At 41.9% G+C, this 24,047-nt stretch overlaps 3 protein-coding genes across 5 annotated transcripts; 1 reads left to right on the forward strand and 2 right to left on the reverse strand.

Annotated features, from left to right (window-relative positions):
* Positions 1–257: 257 nt before the first annotated feature.
* On the forward strand, positions 258–3,989 carry LOC307228619 (lysosomal protective protein). The gene is made up of 11 exons (XM_079998337.1): positions 258–499; positions 1,009–1,120; positions 1,201–1,338; positions 1,467–1,625; positions 1,874–1,965; positions 2,328–2,412; positions 2,513–2,665; positions 2,770–2,906; positions 3,103–3,265; positions 3,341–3,430; positions 3,650–3,989. Exons 1-11 carry the CDS (start codon positions 333–335, stop codon positions 3,731–3,733), a joined length of 1,380 nt encoding a protein of 459 aa, XP_079854463.1. The 5' UTR covers positions 258–332; the 3' UTR covers positions 3,734–3,989.
* An 822-nt stretch (positions 3,990–4,811) lies between these two features.
* slc38a7 (solute carrier family 38 member 7) lies at positions 4,812–13,515 on the reverse strand. 3 transcript variants are annotated; one of them, XM_079998266.1, is made up of 12 exons: positions 13,481–13,515; positions 12,525–13,006; positions 11,961–12,014; positions 11,319–11,463; positions 10,495–10,630; positions 10,276–10,374; positions 10,032–10,089; positions 9,829–9,943; positions 8,406–8,553; positions 7,467–7,666; positions 6,177–6,228; positions 4,812–6,061 (listed from the first exon to the last, which is right to left on the reverse strand). In XM_079998266.1, exons 2-12 carry the CDS (start codon positions 12,777–12,779, stop codon positions 5,959–5,961), a joined length of 1,365 nt encoding a protein of 454 aa, XP_079854392.1. In that variant the 5' UTR covers positions 12,780–13,006; positions 13,481–13,515; the 3' UTR covers positions 4,812–5,958. The 3 variants fall into 3 exon arrangements, with proteins under 3 accessions (XP_079854392.1, XP_079854390.1, XP_079854391.1); XM_079998264.1 differs by lacking the exon at positions 13,481–13,515 and adding an exon at positions 13,127–13,236; XM_079998265.1 differs by lacking the exon at positions 13,481–13,515 and adding an exon at positions 13,158–13,186.
* A 717-nt stretch (positions 13,516–14,232) lies between these two features.
* On the reverse strand, positions 14,233–23,694 carry got2b (glutamic-oxaloacetic transaminase 2b, mitochondrial). The gene is made up of 10 exons (XM_079997845.1): positions 23,534–23,694; positions 19,980–20,136; positions 19,386–19,514; positions 19,238–19,297; positions 18,996–19,157; positions 18,732–18,836; positions 18,388–18,538; positions 17,438–17,603; positions 17,125–17,275; positions 14,233–15,587 (listed from the first exon to the last, which is right to left on the reverse strand). Exons 1-10 carry the CDS (start codon positions 23,614–23,616, stop codon positions 15,465–15,467), a joined length of 1,287 nt encoding a protein of 428 aa, XP_079853971.1. The 5' UTR covers positions 23,617–23,694; the 3' UTR covers positions 14,233–15,464.
* Positions 23,695–24,047: the final 353 nt, after the last annotated feature.

Below are 24,047 nucleotides of genomic sequence, written 5' to 3' on the forward strand. Positions count from 1 at the left end.
ATTATGCTATTTCTATTACATTTCAACTGCAGCCTGTACAGACATATGTTTTAACTGGGGGTCATATTGATCACTTTTTGATTTGGATTGAATTGGATTGGATTGGATTGGATTGAATTGAATTGAATTTAATTTAATTTAATTTAATTTAATTTAATTTAATTTAATTTAAAGGAATCGAGATGCCTAATTAAAAACAGGTGTGAGCCGGTCACGTGGTGTGATTGCGGCTAAGTCATATGACCCGCGGAGGCGTCATGGCGCCGTAGCTCCTGCTGGTGCAGCAGGAAATAGCTCCGCGTCGGCGGTGAGGCGTCGTGCTCCGACCCGAGATGTCGTCCCACCTGCTGCCGTTCGTGCTCTCCCTATCGTGCCTCGGCTGCCTGGCCCAGTACGCTCCGGATGAGGTGGCCGAGCTGCCGGGCATGTTCTTCAAGCCCAACTACCGCCAGTGGTCGGGGTATCTGAAGGCCAGTCCCGGGAAGTTCCTCCATTACTGGTGCGTTGATCCCGGTGTAAACAAGGGGTCTGAGTTTGTTGATGTTTTTACACTAAGCCAAGAATATGATTCAAACGCGGTTATAATGGCTACTGATCATATCCGGTATGCATGTGATATAATAATACTGTTCTGGCTCATTTCAATGATTTGTTATAACAAGTGGGACCACAATGGGCCGCTCAAGGAAAAGCTAATTGGAACGAACTTTTTGTTATTTCATAATCTGAAAATGTAATGCAGTGAAATTGCATGGGTCAGTTAAACATTGATTTTAAAAGTTACTTTGTGGGCCAGATTTAGCTATATATATATATATATATATATATATATATATATATATATATATATATATATATATATATATATATATATAAATAAAAAAAACTTGTTGTGGGCCCTGTTAAATTGTCACACGGGGCCAGATGTGGCCCCTGGGCCTGTAGTTTGAGGCCCCCCGCCCCAGAATGTTAACATATGAAACCTGTCATTCTCCCACCAATCCGCAGGTTTGTCACCTCACAGAGGGACCCGCTCCGGGACCCTCTGGTTCTGTGGCTGAACGGGGGCCCCGGCTGCAGCTCGCTGGATGGATTCCTGTCTGAGAACGGCCCCTTTCATGTGAGCAGTTGTGTTGGATGTATCTGCAAACTGTATGAAAATGGTGAAGTTGAATTGACGCCCCCCCCCCCCCCCCCCAGGTGAACGATGACGGGGCCACACTTTATGAAAATAAATTCAGCTGGAATAAGATCGCCAACATCCTGTATCTGGAGGCTCCCGCAGGAGTGGGTTACTCTTTCTCTGACGATCAGAAGTACAAGACGGACGATGACCAGGTGAGCGTGAACCGCTGCTGTGGCGACGTGGTGTAACGTGATTTATTTTTTTATTTGAAGCGTGAGAAGACATTGAAGCCTACATGACTGACGTCGGCGGTGTCCCGTTTCCTCGTTCCCGGTCTCAGGTTGCCGACGACAACTACCTAGCGCTGCAGAGCTTCTTTGTCAAGTTTCCAAACTTCACCCGGAACGAGTTCTTTATCTTCGGCGAGAGCTACGGTGGAATCTATGCCCCGACGCTCGGTCTGCGCGTGGCGACGGGAAGTGCGCCTATCAACCTCAAGGTGGGATCATTTATTTTAATTTTTTCAACTTGTGTCTATCAGTTTAGCTTTAGCTGCTTAGACTGTGCTTACCAGGAAACTCTTAACTAGAAGTAGCAGCATTGAGAACTTTGCTTTCGTAATGGAAGTGCTATCACTTGCAGAAGAGGCACTGATGTAGAAAAGTTACGACTCGTACGTCTGCGCTTGCTCACCTTCAAGCAGATGACTCAGTCACATATTTTACATTGCATGTGTCTGGTTTCTAGGGCTTTGCTGTTGGAAATGGAATTACCAGCTTTGCTCTGAATGACCAGTCACTCATCTACTTTGGTTATTATCATGGACTTTTCGGAGACAGGTAACTTTACATCCAAACAGTATTCTCTACAGTAAAATGTAATTTTTAAATAAATCTCTAGAGTACAATCTGAAACCCCAGGTGCTGTAGAACTCTTGATCTTGGAACTTGGTGGTAGTGAATGTTGGGGCCTGTCCAGTACGTTGGTAGTTGTACGCTCATTAAATGTGCAACTTATTGCTAAGATGACGGTGCATTCCTGCCGTCAAGGTCTTTAGTCTTGTGTTTGCCACCAATAAAATGTTCTTTTGTAGCCCACACTCTAAAGGTGAATACCAATATTGTGTTTTGTAGTACATATATAATTTTTGGAAATGTACAATAAGAGTGTTGCATCTTCCCTTGTAATGTTTAATTTGCAGTTTATGGCACGACCTGAACACAAACTGCTGTGACAACACTGGCTGCAACTTCTATAACTCCAGCGTGGACGGCTGCAGGACATCGGTATTCTCCACAAGCACCTTTTTGCTCCCCTGCAGTCTCACTGTTCCATACGGCTTGGAGTCGTCCTTTATTTGTCTTTTTCTATTACTTATTTCCTCAGGTGAATATAGCGTTTCGTATTATTTACGAGACTGGACTCAATGAGTATGCACTCTACTTGGCTTGCGTGGGCGGCGCCAAATCCCACAGAGGCTACGAGCGGAGCATGCAGAATCTTTTCAGGGGGTACAGGGAATACTGGGCGAGCACAGAGGTAATATCCTTTATTCAAAGAGACTCTTGCTCTCGAACCTAACCGTTCCAATTTTCTCATGTATTGGCGGAGCACGGTGGGTCTGACAGTGGATCTTCCTGCAGTTCTCAGCTGCTACGGCGTCTCTGGGCGACGTCCCGCCGTGCATCAACAGCACGGCTCAGATAAACTGGCTGAACAGAGGTGATGTGAGGAAGGCTCTGCACATTCCAGACATTCTGCCGCCGTGGGACCTCTGCAGGTAAATTACACATCATAGACCAGACATTGTGGGTATCATATGGCACATCTTCATGTAAGTGATGTGATTTTTAAACTAAGGGTTCAGGAATAGGGGTAAACTGTTATTTAAGTAGGATAGTCTAGCAAGGTTTTTTTATTATAACTATAGTTGTTTAGCTAGCCTCAATGTTAACATTTACCCCTCTTCATTCCAGTGACGCTGTTGGGGAGCAATATTCCACCCTCTACCCGACGATGAAAGAAGTTTATCTAAAGTTGCTGTACTTGGGCGTCCGTGCGTTGGTCTACAATGGTGACACAGACATGGCCTGTAACTTCCTGGGAGACCAGTGGTTTGTGGAAGGCCTTGGCTTTCAGGTAGTTTGATTTCTTCTGACATCAGAGCTATATGTGGCCTTTAGCATTGACATGAATTTGCTCTTTTGCTTTAAGGCCACCACCAAATACCAATACTGGAAGCATGAGCTCCAGATCGCTGGCTTCTACCAACAATTTGGTAACATCACCTTCATCACCATCAAGGTAAAATCCACGATCGTGGCTTTTATTACACAAAATCATGATTGTCCTTTTAAGGTTTGCTTTGTCTATTCTGGATATAAAAGGCTAATATGGAAATTATGAATTTGCATATTTTGTCTAATCACTATTTCAGATTTATTCTGCAAAATCAATTAAATGACTTTCACAATAGCTGTACCAGTTTAATGGCCCAGATTTTAAAAGCTCTCTGTGTTTCAGGGTGCAGGACACATGGTTCCACAGTGGGCTCCTGGTCCAGCCTTCCACATGTTCCAGTCCTTCTTAACAAATGGCACCTATTGAACATAAGGCCGAAACAGCTTTGCCTCATCTGCACTCCGTTGTAGTCACTCCTCGATGATAATGGAGGAAAAGACTATTTGAAATTTTTTTTTGTAGTAGTAGTAGTAGTAGTAAATAGTGTTGAGTTTCAGCAAATGGTTTTCCAATCAAGTTTTAGTCACTGAGGACAGGGCATTACAACAGCTTGGAATGTGTCTTGGCTAAACTTCACCCTGTATTGTACATATTTTCACTAAAAAAAAAAAATTTGATTGTATCAATTTCTTTATTTCACAATTATGTCTAAAGTACTGTGCAGTATTCTGCTCAATTGTGGTCGTAACACTTCAGTGTATAGTGTATCAACGTTGTTGGTAAGGGTGGCTCAATGCCATCTGCTGGTTGAAATTAGTACAACGTGTGCAGGGGGGGACGCTGACTCACTCAAGTACTTTGAGTGGCTGTCAAATATTAAAGGTCTCATGTAGGGCTGGGTATCAAAAACCAACACACTTAATTTGAAAGTTTTTTTTTTTTTCCCTGCTACACCTGAGTAGCAGCATTCAGTTAAATGTCACCATTTTGAAATGGAAATATTTTGGCAGTGTTACTTTAAACAGCCAGTCCAGGATGATTACAGAAAGGGGAAAACATTTCGCTGTTCAGTGAAGTTTTGGTGATACACTTGGGGTATTGTGTACCAATATCCAACCCTAGTCCCATGAAACAACTGCCCTGCAGGACTGAAGCCACTCACTCCCAAACCTTTTGGAGTTTAGTTACATGCCCTCCAATTGTGGTACAAGACTGTAAAACCAGTGTGAAATTACTCTTTAAATGTGGCTAAATTGTGACCGTTAGGTAGCCATGAAATTTCACAACTGCAAATTACTTTACTGCCAGTCTGAAAAGAACTTGAGTGAAGCTGTCCAATGAAAGTATGCTAAATTGATAAATATTCAGCAATTGACTTTTTTTTTTTCCTTAAGTGCAAATTTCATGGAACAGTTTGAAAGTTGTCTTTTCTTATATCAAATTGATGCAATTTGAGGTTGTAACACATCAATTTTTATTTAGTACTTAAAGATTGCCAGGGAAATCTGACTTAAATTATTCAGAAATTAGTTGTACTTAATTTTATTGAATTGCTTGCAAGACAGTTACTTAACTCAAATAAAACCTTGCACCTGTTAAACCCAAAATTGAGGAATTCAGGGACCCTCCAATGTGGTCAGTTAACCCCATTTATTTCATCCATCAACTGAAAATTCGAGTTCAAAGTGTTTGTTTTGGGGCTTAAACCAATTTTGTTTAACAGTCAAATTACCATCCAAATTCCATTTAAATGCACTTGAATGACAAACAATTGACAATTCTTTTTTTTTTTTAATCACTTTGTTAGCCTAGGCTACATTCAGGCTGTAAGCAAATGTTACCCTAAAAATGTTTGTAGACAGATTAAAAACAGGAGGCGTGAATCATATACATTCCACCATGTCAGATCAGTCATACTTTCACAATTAGTATCTAAGGCAGCATTTCCCAATTTTCCAGCTAGTCCCATCAAATACTTGACCATTGTGTTTGATTACCCCCCCTCCCCCTTTAAAAAATAAAATATCCTCCCTTTATAGATCAATTTTGAAAAGTTACACAATGGATTATAAACCTTTGTCATCTCTGTTCAGCGAATCCAGTTAGCACCACTTGCTCTTCTAAGCTGTCCTGCAGACTTGACAACGAGAAAACTTCCAACAAAAAGTGCCCGGAAGCTTGGAACCAGTACCTCTACTTGTTCCATGGTGTAAAAAGTACCTTATAACCAAGTTGTCCGCATCAAGATTCATGTCAACCTCATCTGATTGTCTCTTTTTAAAAGAGGATGGTGCCGACAAGGGGATGCACGTGCATTCTTTTCCCATGAGAAATACATGCAGAAAGGGAAAAAATAAAAACCACATTGTCCTGCAGAGGTTGTAAACAAAGGGAAATCTAAAATCCCTGAAACTTAAAAATAAAAAAAGGCTTAGTGTGTATTTACAGAGGGCATGAGAGTCGGTTAAATTCCAACGCTGAACCAGTGACTCAGCGGGGACGGAGCAAGTGACATGCAGTAGAGTCTTGAGTTGAAAAAATAAAAAATTGTCTTGCAATACTCCTCGGTATCTGCTCATCCCAAGAGTCAAGATGCTGCTTGCTTTTCAGACAAAAATAATAATAAAAGAAAAAAATAAAGTCTTGTCTGTTTAGCTGGTGATATCTTGATAGATTGAATTTGAAGTCGTCAGGCCAAAGATGAACGCCCCGATGGTAATCATCACGACACCGTACGCCACAAACGCATGCCAGCTGTGTTGGGGGATTGCATAAATAAAGAAATAAATTCATAAAAAGGTAAGATCATGAGATATGAAACAAGATATTATGGCAAAAGCAAAGAACCTCACAACTAAGTTGTTTTTACCTGGCCGACCTGCTGTCCGTCTCCGAAAGTTTCGCTTGAATTAAACAGAGACCTGCGGATGAGACGAGGCATCAGCATCATACCATCACTCTGCTCATTGAAGACAGTGTCTTACAGGGGACTCATTATGCAAAAATTGACTTTTGCAGTGCTTGTCAACATACATTTGAGTCTGATGGGCCTACTAACACACAAACTGTGAAATAATACATCCTAGTCAGTTTCTTGTGAGCTGTCTATTGGCTTACAGAGCAGCACCGATCTTTTAAAAGAAAGAGGAATTAATACCAACTGTCCATGAATAAACTTCTGTGTGTTTCTTTAAAAAAAAAAATAAAAAAAAAATAGAAATGCGGTAGATAAGACTGTAGCGATCAGCTGTCCATTTCTCCAAACAAAACCAATAACAAAAATAAAATAAAAAAAAATAAAATCCCTGCGTGCGACGTCTCCCACAAGCTTGGACCCGGGCAACGAAAGTCGGAACAATCTTTATAAATGAGGCCTTGTAGATCCAATATGAGTGAAGATTCAGAAACTGGATTGCTTGTTTCCCGACCCAAATTTGTTCAGAAACAGATTTTAGTCGACTGATCAGGTGAAATTGGTGAAAGTTTACAGACTGAATAGAGCGCTGCAGGGATGACGTATTCTTGTAGGCCAACCCGGAAGTTAGAAACATCCTGGTTCCCTCGGCAAAAAGCCAATGGGATTTTTCCATTGGATCACTGCATAAAATAATCTCTGTGGCAAACAAATGTTTATGATACTTACGCATTTGTCAGCAAGATAATCTTCACAAAGATCTCACAAAGAAAGATTTTTAAGATACTCAAAGGCTTCAAACCTCACCAGTGGGGTATTTCCTGACATATTTTATGTCGTAGTGCAAAACTTCAAAATCGCTGAAGGTTGTGTCAACCACAGACCTTATTTTAGGCATGTAACTTAAAACCCATTAAAAAAAGCCCATTGACTTTGAGACGAGGGAACCGGAAGTGCAAAAATATTAACTCATTTCCAGGTTTCAGGACTCATTCCTGCACCCGGAAGTGAAGCTCAAACACCATTGGCTCACAGAACTAGGGGCCTCAGGAGGGTGGCGCCACCCGCTAAACAGAGCGTCCTGGAACAAGATGGTTTAGAGGCATTTAAGAATGGGTAGAATGATCTGAAAGATATTTATTTCAGCAAAAACTCTAAAATCATGTTTTGGACACCCCAGAGACTTGTATTAACTTATTTAAAAGCAGCATAATAGGTCCCCTTTAATGGTGGCGATAATTATACCTGGGAAGATGAAGATGAAACAGGCGGCGAGTCCTCCAATAAGCGAGATGACCCGCCCGATATCTGGGATGAAGAGGGCGAGGAGGAGGGTGCACAGGAACCACACCAGCGTCTGCAGGATCCTGCGCCTCTGCTCGCGCCGCACACACACCTCCACCTGCTCACCCCGGAAACGCAGCCAAAGTCCCTCGATGACCGCCCTAAAAAGACCATAACCGCAAGGGACTGTGAGGAAAATACTGCAACAACTACACTGGGAAGATGAAGGAGAACAATGTCACGGTATCTTGATCCCATAGGAGCGGCTGCAATAGCCTTTCGCACATCAGCTTTTGTTTTTTTGCAATTGTTTCACCATTCTTCCTTTTCCAATCTTAAGATGCGAAAACACAATTTTTTTTTTTTTTTTTTTTTTTAATAAACAAACAAATCTGTTCCACCGTCAACATAGATACCGAAAAATATTTATTGCACATGGACCTTTTGGTGTAATTGGTGTAATATCAAAAGTGAATGCTTATCCTAACCATCAACGAATCATCCATTTAGATGATTTAGATGAGATGAATACCTATCCTCAAATTGGCTCTTGCAACTTGAGCAAGAGTCCTGGAGGCTCTGGGAACAACCTGCGCACTAAGCGACTAAAGGGTACAAGTAAAGACACGTCAGTCCCTTCATTACAGTAAATTCTCTCTCCGCTTCCCTACGCTACTCATTTATTACAGCATATGAGTGCAAGGTCACTGCCATAGAGCCCAGTAAACATCTTTATAACCTCTCCTTCATGAAGTTGCTCCATAAAATCTAGGCCAGTCTACTAAAGCAGCTCGGCTGAATGCCGATTAACAACACAACTGGTACAATACACTGCGTTGTGTTACATCTTATTATTCCTTTCCCCCTTTGCTTTGTAAATTAAATAATTCTTTGGCTTACCTTCCACAGAAGTGTAAAATGGGATAAGAGGTGATAACACAGATGATGATGAACGCTCTCGCTATGGCCACAGCGATGTCGTTGGCAGGGTATGACATCAACACGTCTTGATCAACGTCCGAGCCAAACGACAGGAAGCCACAGACGCCTGGGAGAGAGGAAAAGCAGTGATTACTGTACTGTGGCAGCCAATCAAATGACAGCCTGTCGACCTGCAACTGAGCATTACACTTCGAATGCTGCACTGTGCACAATTCAGTCTCAGAAGGAGTGCTGCGACATACTGAAGTAAATGGAATGTCGCCCTCCTCGCTACACCTCTGTCACGCCACCTCCCAGGTCCAGCATGTTCTTGCTCCAGGAACCAGTGTGTGGAAGAAAATAGGTTTAGTTTCCACACACGCTTGCCTGTCTTTTTTTTTTAACTTGCAAGTCGTCGTATGCTGATGCCACAAATATCAAATGTACTGCAGGGCTCAACACTAACTTTAAAAAAGTGTTTGCTGGCATCAGCTTTTGCTTGCTGAAACTGAAAATATGGTTGCCATTGTTGGTCACCTTAATATTTGGAGTAATTAAGATACTACACAGTAATAAGTCAGCTTAATAATGACCATGTGACATAAAATAATGTATGAAAGATTTATTACGGTAACTGCACAAAGTACTTTGTGGTTTGGGTTTTACCTGATACGTCACAGAATTTGAATCTTCCAAGGGGAAGAAACACAAGACAAGACAAACAAGAGCTGTGATAACACGAACATGGCCTGGTCATTCACATGCCACTTTAATTCACATGCCACTTTAAATGCACATATCTGTATATACATAGGCATATTCCTTCAACCTATTCCATTTTATTTCAATTTATTTTTTATTGTATTTTATTCTATATATTTTTATTATCACCGGGTGCGTTGCATTACATTTCACTGCATATATGTATGGAAGTATGTATATGTATGTGACAAATAAATATCTTGAATCACACTTAGCCAGTGTCTCTCTACTCCTACATGTACAGCATATGCTCACCAAACAGACGATAAGAATCTCAGTCCTGTTTGTCCCCTCATTGGTAAATTCCACGTTTGCATCTTTCCATTTAAAAGCAGCTGTCCACCAGATGAGGTCTGAGCCATGCTCATTATTAATGCCGTCTGTCTTCAAAGATAAGAACTGGTTATTGTATTGCAATGGCTATATGTTGACGCATTTATTTTGGGGTGCACGTTTTGCTGTCCCTATTTATTTTTATTTTTTTTATGTTAAAAAGTGGTTGCCAAAGGGGGCAACCAGAGGCCACAAAATTGTTGCCAACTGACTCAATCGGGTTGCCGAGGGGAACCGTGTTTGTCAAGCCCTGTTACTCTCTTTCTACGACAGGTTCATGGGCTTATATAGAAAATTAAACACATACCTGTGCCTGTGTACACAAAGAGACAGATGATCATCCCAACAGTGACCACAAACATCCATGGCTTCATCTCTTTTTTGGTCATGCTGTTGAACACCGGCACACTGCTGACATGGCACTGCGAGGAAAATAGAGAAAGAATAAATTAACAGTAATGACAACAGGTCGCTAAAACTGGTGTCAAAAGACATAGAAGAAGAAAGCACCTGGAAACCGAAGCATATCGTCGGCATAGCGTTGAACACGGCCGTCCATGAAGATGCACTGAAACACACACGGTCAAGCAGAGCACGGTGGTTATGGTGCTGAAAATTCCATCTCAATGAGTTTCAATGAGTTCAGAATAAGCTGAAATTTTGTCAAGGACATGACATCAACACTACATTTACAAGAGTTAGAATGCGCGCTATGATCTCGCTTGTATTCAGCCATGAAATCATTGAGACCTACCTTGTCGGGATGTAGCCCGGCGTCACCTCAGCGTCAGGCCAGAAGTACTTGATAATGACGACGATAGTTACATACCAAGTCCCCACGACACTAAATGCACTGGAAAGAAAAAACAATGAAAAGTTTTGAGAAGACAAGCCATAATTTGAGTTAAACATTTTGCTCAAACAGGTATTTATGAAGCGTTATTAGTCTCTTTCACGTTCACTTATTTTATACCTGGCGTATTTCTGGAACCCAATCTCTTTGGGGATGCAGAGAGGAAGAATAATGAGAAAGGCAGTAACCGCAATGGTGAACTTGCGATCGGTGTACCAATGCATGGCGCCTGCTTCATGATATATTGCTGATGTTACTGCGGGACAAAAAAAAAAAAAAAGTTAGAACAAGACAACAATGACCATCTTGTTCCTCACAAATGATGCAGCTCCCTCTTGTCGTGCTTCAGAGTTACTTTGTAAATGACAGACTGCAGTGTCAAGATTTATTAGCTCCCAACGTCTCATCAAAAACGAGACCAGTGTGTGATATAGGGGCCAGCAAAATGTTGGGGTTGAATATTTCAAATAAACACACAGGCTACATTTTAAGCACACAGGCTATATTTTCCATGGCCCAGGCTTGGGCTATGGAAAAATATACCGTTACACCGTATCTGCTGCTCTGTATGAACAGACAAAAGAACAACGTCTGAGAACCAGACCGTTGCAAAATTCTTTCTTTTTTTCCCCCAGTGTCAGCACTTTAGGACACGAAGATCATGAGTGAGTCACATAACTATAGACCACAGGGCTGCTCCTGTGGTCACTCTTAACCTTCACGGTGACTAGCTCCTCATGCACCCTGGATCTATCTATATAGCTATATAAAAGTGAGGTAGGTTTATGAGGAAAACAGTTATTAAAAACCGTTCTTAAATAAAAAGTCATTCAGTTTGTGATTGCTATGACAGTGGGATAGGACTAACTTGTCAGTTATGTTGGAGAAACCCAACTGATCCACATCAAATAAGACCAAGAGAATGTGTTAATAAATATACTCACTGCGCTCCAACTGATCTCCGATGACGATGAGGAACGCAATACAAGTGCCAAACGTGTAGACAGCAATGGCCACCTCACATAAGACGCCTGCCACCTTCCCACAAGAGGCCCAAACAACGTCCTGATAGGTGCCTTCATTGCTGACCTAGTAATAGCACAGTGAATAGAAAGGGCCATTTTAAATAATTGTTCGGTACAAGATGTTCAGGAAATAGTATAACCAGTCAAATTAAGTACATACTCTTCATAGTGTAGTATTGAAATTGGCATTTTCAGTTTTCTAAGACGGAAAAGAGAAAAGCAAAGACCTTCAGATATATTTATATTCGTGTTACATTCAAAACTGACGTCAACTGTTGTTGATGTCGGTTTACAGCTAGAACCACTTATTTATATCGGGATAAACTTATGTAGGTTTACCGAATCAAAGCCTCCTCCGAAGTTATACCATGACCTGAATCTTCAATGAATCGAGGCCTGTGATAATATTTGACTAGGAAACGCCAATTCCACGGGGGCACAGCACACATTTAACGTCAATATTACGACAGAGTCACTACCAGGAAAACAGATGTTTAAATAAAGCCAATCCATAGGACACAGAGATAGAAGACAGTAGAGAGCCCCGATGGGTACACCAACCTGCGAGCAGTAGCCCAGGATCACCAGTCCACTGATAATGAAGATCAACATGCACTGAAAAGACAAAGCAAAAAACAGCATACATTACATCACCCTTCACGATGGATACTAGAATAACGCCCATTAGCCCCATCGTGTTTGGTTGGGAACATTTGGAAAGGAATTTATGTGCATTTATCAAATGCACATAAGACTGCAGACAACCACCCTGTCTGATAACTCAATGCATGCGTTTGTGTGGAGGTGTGATAAAGTCATGCTCAGTGTTGGTGTCGACCTCTAGATGTCACACCAGTTTTAGACCTGTGACGTGCATTGGGGAAGAGAGAGAGAGAGAGAGAGAGAGAGAGAGAGAGAGAGAGAGAGAGAGAGAGAGAGGAGAGAGAGAGAGAGAGAGAGAGAGAGAGAGAGAGAGAGAGAGAGAGAGAGAGAGAGAGAGAGAGAGAGAGAGAGAGAGAGAGAGAGAGAGAGAGAGAGAGAGAGAGAGAGAGAGAGAGAGAGAGAGAGAGAGAGAGAGAGAGAGAGAGAGAGACCTGACAAATTGCTAGCGGAGTGTCTTCTCACCATTTGAAGAAGCATTCCTGCCGTTACGCCTCCCGCCATATTGAAGGCTGCTGGGAAATTGAGCAGTCCCGCTCCCAGCGCGGCGTTCACGACGATGAAGACGGCTCCCAGAGATGACACCCCTCTGCTCCTCCTCCTGTCCGACTCAAGGTGGGGAACAGAATCCACGCTGGGGCTTTGCAACAGCCACGCCCGTTCGCCCGAGTCGTCACGCCCGACCCCACCCCAGTCTTCTATGTCAGCGTTAATTGCCATGAAGGATACTTTGCCGGTAATTCCTCAGAGAAGCAAAAAAACAATAACAACAAGTCTGCCTTTGACCCACAGGGTCTGGTCGAAAAAATAAAGCGGAGCGATCAGTGTGGGTCAACACTGGGGAAAAAAAAAATTAAAATTAAAATGGTGATGAAGTCGTGGGATATTCGGGCGAATGGGATTCCAAAAATGTTTCCCGGTGGGGCCGATGTCCAGACTTGAGCAATCTGAAAAAGAGAGACAATTGATTTCACATTTAACAGACTTAAGTGGGAGGGGATGATTGTTTAACATTGTTGGAAACCGAGGTGGACTCCAGATAGAGCTGAGAGCAAGTGATTGCGTACAGTTGTTTCACGTCGTCACGTCACGCCGTACCCCTATTTAAAGGAAACCATGATGATCCGATGGTGCCTCTGTACTTGGACCGGTCATCGTCACCAGGAAGCGGTCATACTATGAGAGGATAGCAGGAGGCAATCAGAGTCCATCGATTTGGTTTAAAGATTCCCTTGTTGTCCCATGCCGTCACGGCGCACACACGCATACATACACACACACACACACACACACACACTTTTGTCAGTGAAGACAACAAACAACACAAGCAGTGTGTCATTGTTATGCTAGGCTATCCAGCATCCCGCAGAAACAGCCAAACTCGCCATTGTTTACGCCGACGTATGCGGTTAATTCCTTACCGTGACTGCGGTTTGAATTCGTCGTTCCGTGACCCTCGGGATCGGCGCACACCTCCAGGTCGGAGCCCTGGTGTCCCCCCCGGGTCCCAGTGCGTAGTGAACGGGCACAACCCGGCGCCGCACAGCTTTTACCAGCAGCCGGTCATGTGACCTCCATGGCACGTGACCCGGCTCCGTCACGTGACCCGCCCACCTCCTGACTCCCACTGATCACCAAAATCACACTGATCGCGTTTGTTAAAAAAAAAACAAACAAAAACAAAAAGAAACTATAAAGTGACGGAAAAACAACATCACGGACACGCAGCCCAACCCCCAACTGCGCATTCGCAATTTCAAGTTTTTTTTTTTGTTTGTTTTTTTTTTTAAAAGGCATCGGGGTAAAAAACATCTGAAGTTGAAACACAGAATGCCAAGCGACTCAAAAAGGGTTGTAATTTTGTTTTTTTTAAAGGTTTGTCAATTTTTTTTTTTTTTTTTTTTATCCATTTCTTATCTACTGTATCTATAGTTGCATAATTGTTTTGATGTTTGCTGCAGTAACAGCTATTTCCCTCCCATGATAAATAAAGCATCTTTTATCTAATCCTTGTTTTTATAAATGGATCAAGATGATTTAGATTGCCTTGGAAATGAGGTCACCTGCCTCAATCTCTGCAAGTGCATGGAAGCACCAGTTGGGTACGTGAAGATACGATAAAATAAAGGGGTTTTTTTTTTCGTTTGAAAGGAATCAGATCAGCGGTTCTGGACACATTTTTTTCAATCCATTTATTGTTCAGAGATGACGCACCAATGCATGACGGATGCCCCGTTATTCACCAATACAATGCTCTACATGGTGGCTGAGTGCTCAGTTTATGAATATTCAGTTTATATCACATGATCTGTGCTTTCTCTTATCTATTCCACTCTACATTATGGTAGAGAGCATGTCTATTCCTTTATCAATTTACCACAAATATACTTCAAATGGTAAACATCCGAGATAGAAACATACAAGATTTTGATTTTGTTATGAAATTTCAAACAAGTGGTGTACATAGTTTGAAGCCAGGGTCAATTCTGATGTGGAGAGAGACTCCGTATTGTGGATATCAGGGAATAATTGATAAACACCTACAATTAAACTCATTACAGCCGAGAGAGGAAATGAGGCATTTAAGATGGATAACTGAAAAGTTGCTGCCTTGAAACCCACTACATTGAAATGCAAAAATAGAACATCTAAAATAAGCATTTTCTATTGAGAATAGGAAATACAGTGACAAGATTAAGGAAACAGACTCATTGAATGACTGATTAGTTCAGATGAATAGCCATAGATTAGGCAGAGTGGATTGATAAATAAAAAAGGTCTGCATTTCTTCTGGTTTCTGCAACACAGCTCACTGATAACATGCTCGAGCAGTATCTAAAGGTGAAACAATGCCTTATCTCTTATAAAGTGCACCAAGACCTCAACATAATGGCCTCAACATGAAGGAAATCCAAAACACAGAGCTTCTTTCCACTTTTGAGTACTGATGTAACACTTAGATCATATATCTTACCGCTCATTTTACACAATCCTCACATTTCAGACATATATACAGACTAATTCTATCCCCAAGTTGCTTGTCCTTTGCTTTAACGAATTGGCTCACATCTGACAAATAATTGAAGTTAAAGAGGATTATAGTAATAAATAAGCAGACGGGTAGTTCAAGAGATCAACTCATCAGTAGGGACATTGTATCCTATACAATCTTAAATGGACTCTGTCCAATGTACAGAAAATGGGCGATCGTGAAATTAACCGTTGAATAACAATCCAAACGCAAGGGGCAGCAAACTCACAATAAAGATGAAAGCCACTGAGACCATCTAAACAAACATCATTCTCCTTTTTGAATATGGAATGAAGGAATCTGGGAGAGGAAATTACACACTGAGCTCCCCTTCAACACTGTCACCTCGATTATTTCCTACAAAGGGAAAGGCTCTACTTGGTGACTGCGTGGATTCCTTGTGCCAGGTATCCCACATTGCCAGAGGTGACTCCTGCCATGGAAATTCTGCCGTCCTTGGTCATGTAAACGGAGAACTCCTTTGTCAGGCGTTCAACCTGAGGGATAATAATAAACAAAAAAAATTAATGAACATACACAAATCAAGATCGATACGTGGGAGCACTTCGACAATTTGGTTGAGACACCGTCCCATTGCTCACAAGTGAGAGAACTATCATGGACTGAGACTACGAGCTAATCTGCACCAGACAGGTGGTTTATAAATTCTACAATTGTAAGCCATCAATATACAGTTAAATACAGGAAACACATGGCTGACAGGCCACGCCCCGATAGGCCATTAGTTGGTTTGATTGTGTTTGGGCTCGATTGCTGATACCTGGTTACACCTAAAATGCTGGCATTGAATTTTTTTTTCGCACTGAATTTTTTGTTTGGTCTGAATTTGACCAATCGAAATCTATATATAATTTTCAAATATCTGCAACTTGAATTTTTGGAACTGAATTTGTAAACACTGAAAAAAGATCTGAAATTTAGTTTTTAAAATAGTAGAACTTGAAATGTCATATTTGAATTTCAAAGAGGTTAATTCAAAACAGAGTAATTATGATACCTTGTTTAAAAAGGTGAAATATTTCAATGTTATGAATTCAAAGTAGTTTAAAATTCAATGGCTTTAATTATTCATATGGCACTTATTTGCTTCCATAAAATAATTAAAAATAGTAACACAACACAACTTCAGCTTCCCCCCCCCAAACAAATTATTAAACTGATAATGTTGATTTGGTTGTGAGGTTTGATGTTATTGTCTTTGACTCCTTATAAACCTGCTATAGGTCAAACCTGCTTATTGGATTAGAGTCAACTAATTGTCATTGCACAGAGTACAAGTACTGAGGCAATGAAATGCATTTCTCTGCATTTTACCATCCTAGTAATGTATCTATCTGACGTATCTAGGAGCAGTGGGCTGCCATAAAGCATAGAGCGGTTAGGGGGTGAAGTGTCTTGCTGAAGGGGAGGGGAGGAGCCGGGGATCGAACCAGCAATCTTCTGTTTACTCGACGACTCACACTGCCTCCTGAGCCTCTGCCCCCTGATCAAGTCAAGTTTTATTTATAAAGCGCATTTTATACCAGGGCAAAACAAGGTGCTTTACAGAGAAATTCAATCAAAGAAAATATATAAAATGTCTGTGCAACCATAAGAACGGTCCGCAGAATAAACAAATATCACAGCACACACAACACATGTGAACCTGAAGTTCCACCATTAAATTTACAAGCATTAACACCATATCAAAAATGGAAGCCCAGAGTGTTTGCACAATAGGAAACAAAATACGTCGCAAGCAGCGTTCCAGGGATGTGCTTTGAAATCCAAACTAGCTCTGATTATTTATCGACGGACTGATTACTTTTGATGACCTTATTGAGTCAACTCATGATGAACTTTACAACCCCTTCTCCAACTAGTGTGCACTGGTCCAAGTCAATGCAACAATAATTGGCGAAACCTGAAGTTGTTCATTTATTCAAACAGCAATCATCTGGATTTGGGGGTAGAAGATATATGAATGAATTTTTTTTGGGACAAAGCCTCATAATAAAGGGTTCGGCCGTGTACCTGGTCAGGCTTGAGGCCTGTGAAGCAGAACATGCCAATCTGGTCGATGACGTGTTGCCAGTTGTGGGTGGAGCCCTCCTTTGTCAGTCCATCCGCCAGCTGCTGTCTCATCTTGATGATGCGATTAGCCATGCCATGGACCTCGACCAGCCTACCAGGGATGGAGTTGAAAAGAACATACATATTTGAAAGGTGTAGATAGGACAATAGATGGAATACCGAAGCCATCTTCCTTATCAATATACGTTTTTAAGATGGAAGCAACCCATTTAATGAGATAGTGGTGTGTATGACTGGGTTTATGAACACATACCATTGTGAACGGAGCTCTGGTGTGTTCAGAATGGTAGATGCAATCCTGGCTCCATTCATTGGTGGGTTGGAGTAAATGGGCCTGATGAGGATCTTCAGTTGAGACTCAACCCTTTTGGCCTCCTCCGCATCATTGCACACCACTGTGAAGCCTCCAACCCGCTCGCCTGTGGCCATGAGAGAGATTTGTCAATTTCTCGACTTCTCCTATAATAATAATAATTCAAATTCATTGTTGCATATTTCAATTAATTTTGAAGCAACTATCAAGGGCTCATAAAATCCTTGACTTGTGCATTTATTGTAAAAAAAAAAACAGCAACAGGACAACTAACAATGTTATGAACTTTATGCTGTAGTGAGGTGATAAGATTAAAAAAAAAAAAAAAAAAAAAAAAAAAGAAATGTGATATTAACAAGAGGAAAGGATTGAATATAAGTCCTAGTTACTTTGCTTTAACATTTTAGAATTTGGTCATTTTTTATTTGAGATGTTCAGCTATTTGTTCAATTCATTATATAGGAAAAAAATATGTTTAAGTAAAAAAAAAAAAACACAATCAAAATGGATATGTGACATATTTCACTGGCTGCTGTGATCACAAAGTGCCAGGATGGTAAAAAGTATTCTTGAACTATGAAGGCCTAAGGAGAATAGCAAATTATACTTATTTGATAGGTATCCAAAAACCTCAATTAGTTTACAATTTAGTTCATACCTACAACTCTCTTCGTTTACAATTTAAGTAGAAATACAACATTAAACTATACATCCACCTCTTGTTAAACATTCCCTTAATGAATCTCACCCAATGCCCATCCGCCCTTTCAATTATTTAGTTTTACCTTACCATTCAACTTCTTAGTCATTTAGGTATGTGCTGTTGTCAAAGCTCCTTTATAGTCTACATCTATAAATAAATGCTGAGTGTGTTATGAATTGAGACTGACCGTATAGACCCATGTTCTTGGCAAAGGACTGAGACAGGAGGATATTGTGCCCCTGTTCAATGAAGTAACGCACAGCCCACGCGTCTTTATCGATGTCGCCGCTGGCGAAGCCCTGGTAGGCCATGTCGAAGAACACCAACAGGTCTCTTTTCTTGTTGGGGAGGAGGAGGAGGAGGAACGGCAGGATTAGGGCAGGGGAAAAAAAAAAAAAAAAACAGAGCTCATGTTAATGTGTAAGGAATTAACTGGTCTGTCAACTTTCAATTATTTAAGGTTGCATTTGAAAGTCGAAAATTGCCTTTGCAGTCAATTAGGAAGTGAATAGACATTTTAAGAGCTCTCACCTTAACAAGGTCAGACATTTCCTTCCATTGCTCAGGTCTGGGGTCCACACCAGTGGGGTTGTGGGCACAGGCATGCAATAGAATCACGCTCTTCTCTGGGATTTTCTATGGGACAGGAAAAAAAAGTGGTTTTTTTTCCCCCTTTACCTCAAACCTCTTGAATAATATGAAAAGAGCAGGATTTTTAAAGCATCCTCAGTGTAGTTTGTGGCAAACAAGGCCTAATCCCCTGACACTCTCAGCCATCACAGTCTGCTCCCTTACAGAGATGTCCTCCAGAGCCCCTTTGAAGTCAAAGCCACAGGTGGCCGGGTCGTAGTATCTGTACGCCTTGAGCTGCATGCCAGCGTCTCTGAAGATGGGAGTGTGGTTTCCCCAGGAAGGCTTGGGCAGGTACACGTCACGAGGACCCCCATGGAAACGAGACTGTGGAGTGAAAGGAAGGTATTGAGATTGCTAGCCTGACCATTTATTATCTATTAATGCAGATAGATTCTGCTATTCACCAGGTAATTGGCTCCAATGCGCAGTGATCCAGTTCCGGAGATGGTCTGAATGGTAATGTTCTAAAAGGAGGGATAAGAATTATCTTTGGGACTCGCCGTTCAATCCTTTACAGCTTCAAAATGACTTTGGAGTAGTCACACTGCTTACCCTGCCACCCTTCAAGACCTCACTATCAGCACCCAGAGCAAGCTGAGCACAGGCCTTGTTAAATTCCCCAAGACCACCAATGGGGAGGTACTCCTTATCCAACTGCTTATCAGCAATCACAGCCTCGGCCTGATATGAAAGAGTACAAGAAAAAGGAGAGTAAATTCTTTACCTAAAGCAAGGCATATGTTTTGTTTGTTGCTCTTGTTTAAAGTAAAAATACATTTACAAGTATGGGGAGTACACAGGAAGGAAAATGAATGAAGAAACCTGGTGTTTCTGACCCCTGGATCCAACCATATGCTTAAATGCTCAGAGATGAAATAATTGGAACAAATTGCTCCAATAAACTGGGTTTAACCTGGAGGAAATATAAACTGTCTAACTTAATAAACATAGTGGCATTCTAATTATACTTCAATATTCTTACAAATGTAATTACATTACAGTATTACATTTAAAGTCTCAGATTGGAACCTGAAACAATAAGACACTGTGTTGTTGTGGCTACATTATCAAATCAGAGTAGCGTGTGTGGGCGTGAGTGGATGTGTGTGTGTGTGTGTGTGTGTGTGTGTCTTCACACGGTTGCACCTTGCGAACACAGCTGAGAACGAACGGCTTGCCCTGGTCATCTCTGTAGGCTCCCACCCCAAGGTTCATCTTCTTGGGGTTGCTGTCTCTCTTGAAGGCCTCAGTCACCCCCAGAATGGGATCGGGGGGGCCCATCTGCACACCACCCCACCATGAGCTAAAAGACAAAAAACATTTGGGTGGAGTGCAAGGTTTTTTAAGGGCAAACCGCACAGAATGGACATGAAGGCATCAACAAAGAGAGGCAAATTCCGATTGCATTAAACAGTCACAAGATCAGATAATTTTATTTTTATGGCCTTGCATGACTCGTGTAACACCAAACCTGAAGCATGACAACCTACATACTTAGCCATGCTGCTTTATCACCGCAGACACAATTTTTGTGTGAACAGAGATTCAGTACTGCTCTAGCTTTAATATGCATGCCACACTTATCAGTAAATACATTATTTAAAAAACAATTTTCAGATGGGAGTGGTCGGTGGGGACAGCTGAAACCAATGTGCTTTGTCACTCTTGTGCAAAAAATGCTGCAAATAAGGCAAGGTGAATAAGATACACTGTAATCATAACATGTTCATCTTTTTGCAATTTCTTTAAACTACACAAACCAAAAACAGTAGCGTTTGCCTTGTCACTTTTGTTGCTGGAATCTTGAATCTTGTGATCTATTTGCAGTTGTAATTGGAAGCCACATACTCCAATCAAAGGCAGACTGACTAGTTGGCCTTCTATATGCTGGCATTCATGATGTCCAAGACACTGGGGCAATACTGAACTTTCTATGACCGGATGCCTTCATGTACTTGAATCTCTCTGACAGTTTAATTTGAACTTAAAAGCTTTAACATTGCACATATCGTATATAATATATTTGCGGCACTTAGCCAAAACAAAACCATTTGACAGTCTCTAAGTGGACACATGACAAGATTAATGGACGGATTTTATCCGTGGGTTCTGTGACCTGAAGGTTATGGTCTGACCACAAGTCAGCTAAAGCTCCATAAAGAACTGCTCAAGTAAAGAGAGTATTAAAAAGTCTCCCTCCAACGACATGCAGGCAGAAAGCAAAGCTCATCTTCTGCAACACAGTAATCAGATTTACTGGAGGTTTACAGGCACCAGGAGGTTGGGTCATACACCAAATGTTTGAAAGAGTTTGCATTTATACTGTGCATTTATAAAGTCAGGATAATGCAACTTTTGATGACAAATGTTGAAAATGTCACATGATACTTTCTTTGAAGGTTCATTGGTTGGATCAAATTGGGTCAAGCGTTTCTCTTGATGAATGCAGATCACTGCGTGTTGTGGGCTGGACCAAACTGCTTTTCACAGGGGATCTCAGGTTGCTTTGAAGCAGCTTGTAGCTAAACTTAGTTGTGAAGGCTTTACAAAGGGCAAAAGTCTCCAATAAAGCAGAGTAACATACTTAGTAAATTGTATTATCACACTGACAGCTAATTTTAGTATGCAAAATGTGTATTGAAAATATGAAAGAAACTGCAATAAGATTCAAGTGATTATTTGTTACATACTGTACATATACATACAGTCATACATATATGCAGTGAAATGTCATGACACCCGGTGATTACACACAATAAGCTCTATAAGCTCTAAAAATGTGTGTAATAAGTAGATCACGCATTTCTCAGTTATGCAATTATGATCTAGTGCTGAGATTAGACTGTTGTGTGTGAACTACTTCTAATGAAATACTTTTGCTCCAAAACTGTATTCAGATTACAAAAGAGCTTATCTATTGCAAAACTCAAGATTACTTAGAGAACTCCATCCATTGCATATAGTTGAGAAAACTACATTTGAACTTGTTATGCAAGTTATATTTATCTCTCTCTCATGTGTGTGTGTGTGTGTGTGTGTGTGTGTGTGCGCACCAACTATATTCAGACAGAACCTTTGAACTTTCAAGCTAATACAAACACAGTCAGGGTTCAATAGCCCGAAAAACACTATTCAGAGTACATGCACTGATCTACTACGGTGGAATAAACATGCCTTATAGTTTTATGACAAAACTGATCACAAATAAGCAGTTAAGGTTTGATATTAGAAGAGCCCAAAAGGGGCATCATTTATATTAATACACATTTAATGATGATCACTAGATAAGGGGATTGATATTGGAAGATAAATAAAAGTGTTTTTATACGAGCAAGATCACAGGACAAGGACAGAAACGTTGTATATTGTAATAATTTTGACTTACTCATGCATTGTTATCCATGCCTGTATTATTGCACGGGGAATGTGAAGTTTGACGGTTGCTGTGGGTTGCTATGGACTCTGGTCCCCATTTTTTGAGGATCACTTCCATTCAATTGCATTGAGAAATAGCTAAAATATACCAAACATACAAAAATGGAGAAAGGAAGGGAGGAAAAAAAGGGGCGAGGTTTCACACAAGATGGTTACAAGATGTTCTGCGGCAGTTTTGCACCTAACAAGACTCCCTCAAAGATGCAGACCGACGTTCACAGTCAGTGGGAGTGACCCCCCCCCCCCCCCCCCCCCCACAAAAAAAAATACGCCGTCTCGCTCCAGCAACGTGACGTCGGCTTCACATTTCCTATGCACGTATATTCATCCTGTACACAGGTAGCTAATCTACATCTACACCGATAACAACTTATCCGGTGCTGTTAAGGCTTTTCATGCCTATTATCTGCGCAAAAATGAACCCCCCCCCCCCCCCAAGACAAATGTATTGTATATGAATGCGGCCAAATAAACAGATCCTAATTTTTTTCTGGTGCTTATAGCTTGGTGTACTGCAGCAGAGGGCCATAGGAGAGCTGATAGCGCCAGTTAACAGGGAGTTGTATCCACTGCCTCCAGTAGTCTGGGGGAACCACCGATTAAACTCATCCCGACGAGAGGAAACGAAACAGGCGCTGGCAATGTAAACATGATTTAACGCAGAATGTGTAGAGAGCCATTTCCCCCCCCACCACACGCCCACAGACTTTGCCCTCTAACGGAAGAGCGAAAGGACACCGCCGCTCCTCCCGCTCCTCGCCTCTCGACGAGCCAATCAGCGACCGGGAGGGGAGTGCGATAAACCAATCGGAGGGCACGGATCCGACGAGGACGGACGCTCGCTTGGGTCAAATCTAGACACGCGTGGGATTGGGAGATTAGGCGTCTCACCGCCGCCAGAGCGGTTTAAAGAGCCACATGCGACGCGTTTACATTGTTTTTCAATACTCTACGTCTTTTAGTTTGGGTTAATGGTCACGCACCGACTTCGCCCCCCCCACCCACCACCCCCCAAGGTTCTTTGATTGCGGCCTCCTGAGGTCATTCGACCCCCCCCCCCCTCCCCGCCCCGAGTGCATGGGCTAGCAGCCACATCCCGCAGAAAGCACCGGGATCCGGGTAAAGCTGGTCTGGCGACGGTCGGAGCAGCGCTCACCTAGCACAGCCATAACAACCACGGCTCCCAGCAGCAGCAGCAGCAGCCACATAAGGCGGCGATAAAAAAAAAAAAAAAATCCCCGTTATTTCCGGACACGCCGTCTTACCTGTTGCGGGTGGAAAGGACTCCCAGAGACGGGGAGATGTTCCCCAGGCAGTAGATCGCCTTGCTGGACTTGAACAGAGCCATTCCTGCGGAGCGCCGTGACTTGAGGGCCGAGCACAGTGCGAGCGAACACCAGGAAGGGCAGGCAGGGCTGGCTGGGGGGGGCGCTGCCGCGTCACGCGTGCGTGATGACGTCGACCGCCGCGAAGACGTGACGGGCGAACTTGTCTTTTTACAAATTGTAGGCGATTACCGTCATACTTGATATGTTCGCTTTTATGGTATGGTTTTACGTGATAGCGTCAACATGAAATTTGCGAAGGCATTTTATTTTATTGTAATGTATTGGGTGCCACTGCCACATCTACTTGGAAGATCATTGGCCACACGTCGCCCGTGATGTTTCATCACAAAGTTTTATCATAGTCAATGATCGGGTTATTTAGTATACACTGCGCACTGTGGCACCACGCAGCTCCTTACACATCAATCAAACATATGTATGGCTGTGTGGC

The sequence above is a fragment of the Zeus faber genome (genome assembly GCF_960531495.2).
Source record: "Zeus faber genome assembly, chromosome: 3".
Classification (NCBI taxonomy): Eukaryota; Metazoa; Chordata; class Actinopteri; order Zeiformes; family Zeidae; genus Zeus; species Zeus faber.

What these genes read in the sequence shown, in the direction of transcription:
- got2b (XM_079997845.1), bottom strand. Translation starts at nt 23,616, where the DNA reads ATGGCTCTGTTCAAGTCCAGCAAGGCGATCTACTGCCTGGGGAACATC. An exon ending in AGGTCTTGAAGGGTGGCAGG is followed by an intron (nt 19,298 to 19,385) that starts GTAAGCAGTGTG and finishes CCCTCCTTTTAG; the next exon opens with AACATTACCATTCAGACCAT. An exon ending in AAATGTCTGACCTTGTTAAG is followed by an intron (nt 18,539 to 18,731) that starts GTGAGAGCTCTT and finishes CTCCCCAACAAG; the next exon opens with AAAAGAGACCTGTTGGTGTT.
- slc38a7 (XM_079998266.1), bottom strand. Translation starts at nt 12,779, where the DNA reads ATGGCAATTAACGCTGACATAGAAGACTGGGGTGGGGTCGGGCGTGAC. An exon ending in CGATATGCTTCGGTTTCCAG is followed by an intron (nt 9,944 to 10,031) that starts GTGCTTTCTTCT and finishes TTTTCCTCGCAG; the next exon opens with TGCCATGTCAGCAGTGTGCC. An exon ending in TTTCATCTTCATCTTCCCAG is followed by an intron (nt 6,229 to 7,466) that starts GTATAATTATCG and finishes TCTCATCCGCAG; the next exon opens with GTCTCTGTTTAATTCAAGCG.
- LOC307228619 (XM_079998337.1), top strand. Translation starts at nt 333, where the DNA reads ATGTCGTCCCACCTGCTGCCGTTCGTGCTCTCCCTATCGTGCCTCGGC. An exon ending in GGGAAGTTCCTCCATTACTG is followed by an intron (nt 500 to 1,008) that starts GTGCGTTGATCC and finishes ACCAATCCGCAG; the next exon opens with GTTTGTCACCTCACAGAGGG. An exon ending in TGGAAGGCCTTGGCTTTCAG is followed by an intron (nt 3,266 to 3,340) that starts GTAGTTTGATTT and finishes TTTTGCTTTAAG; the next exon opens with GCCACCACCAAATACCAATA.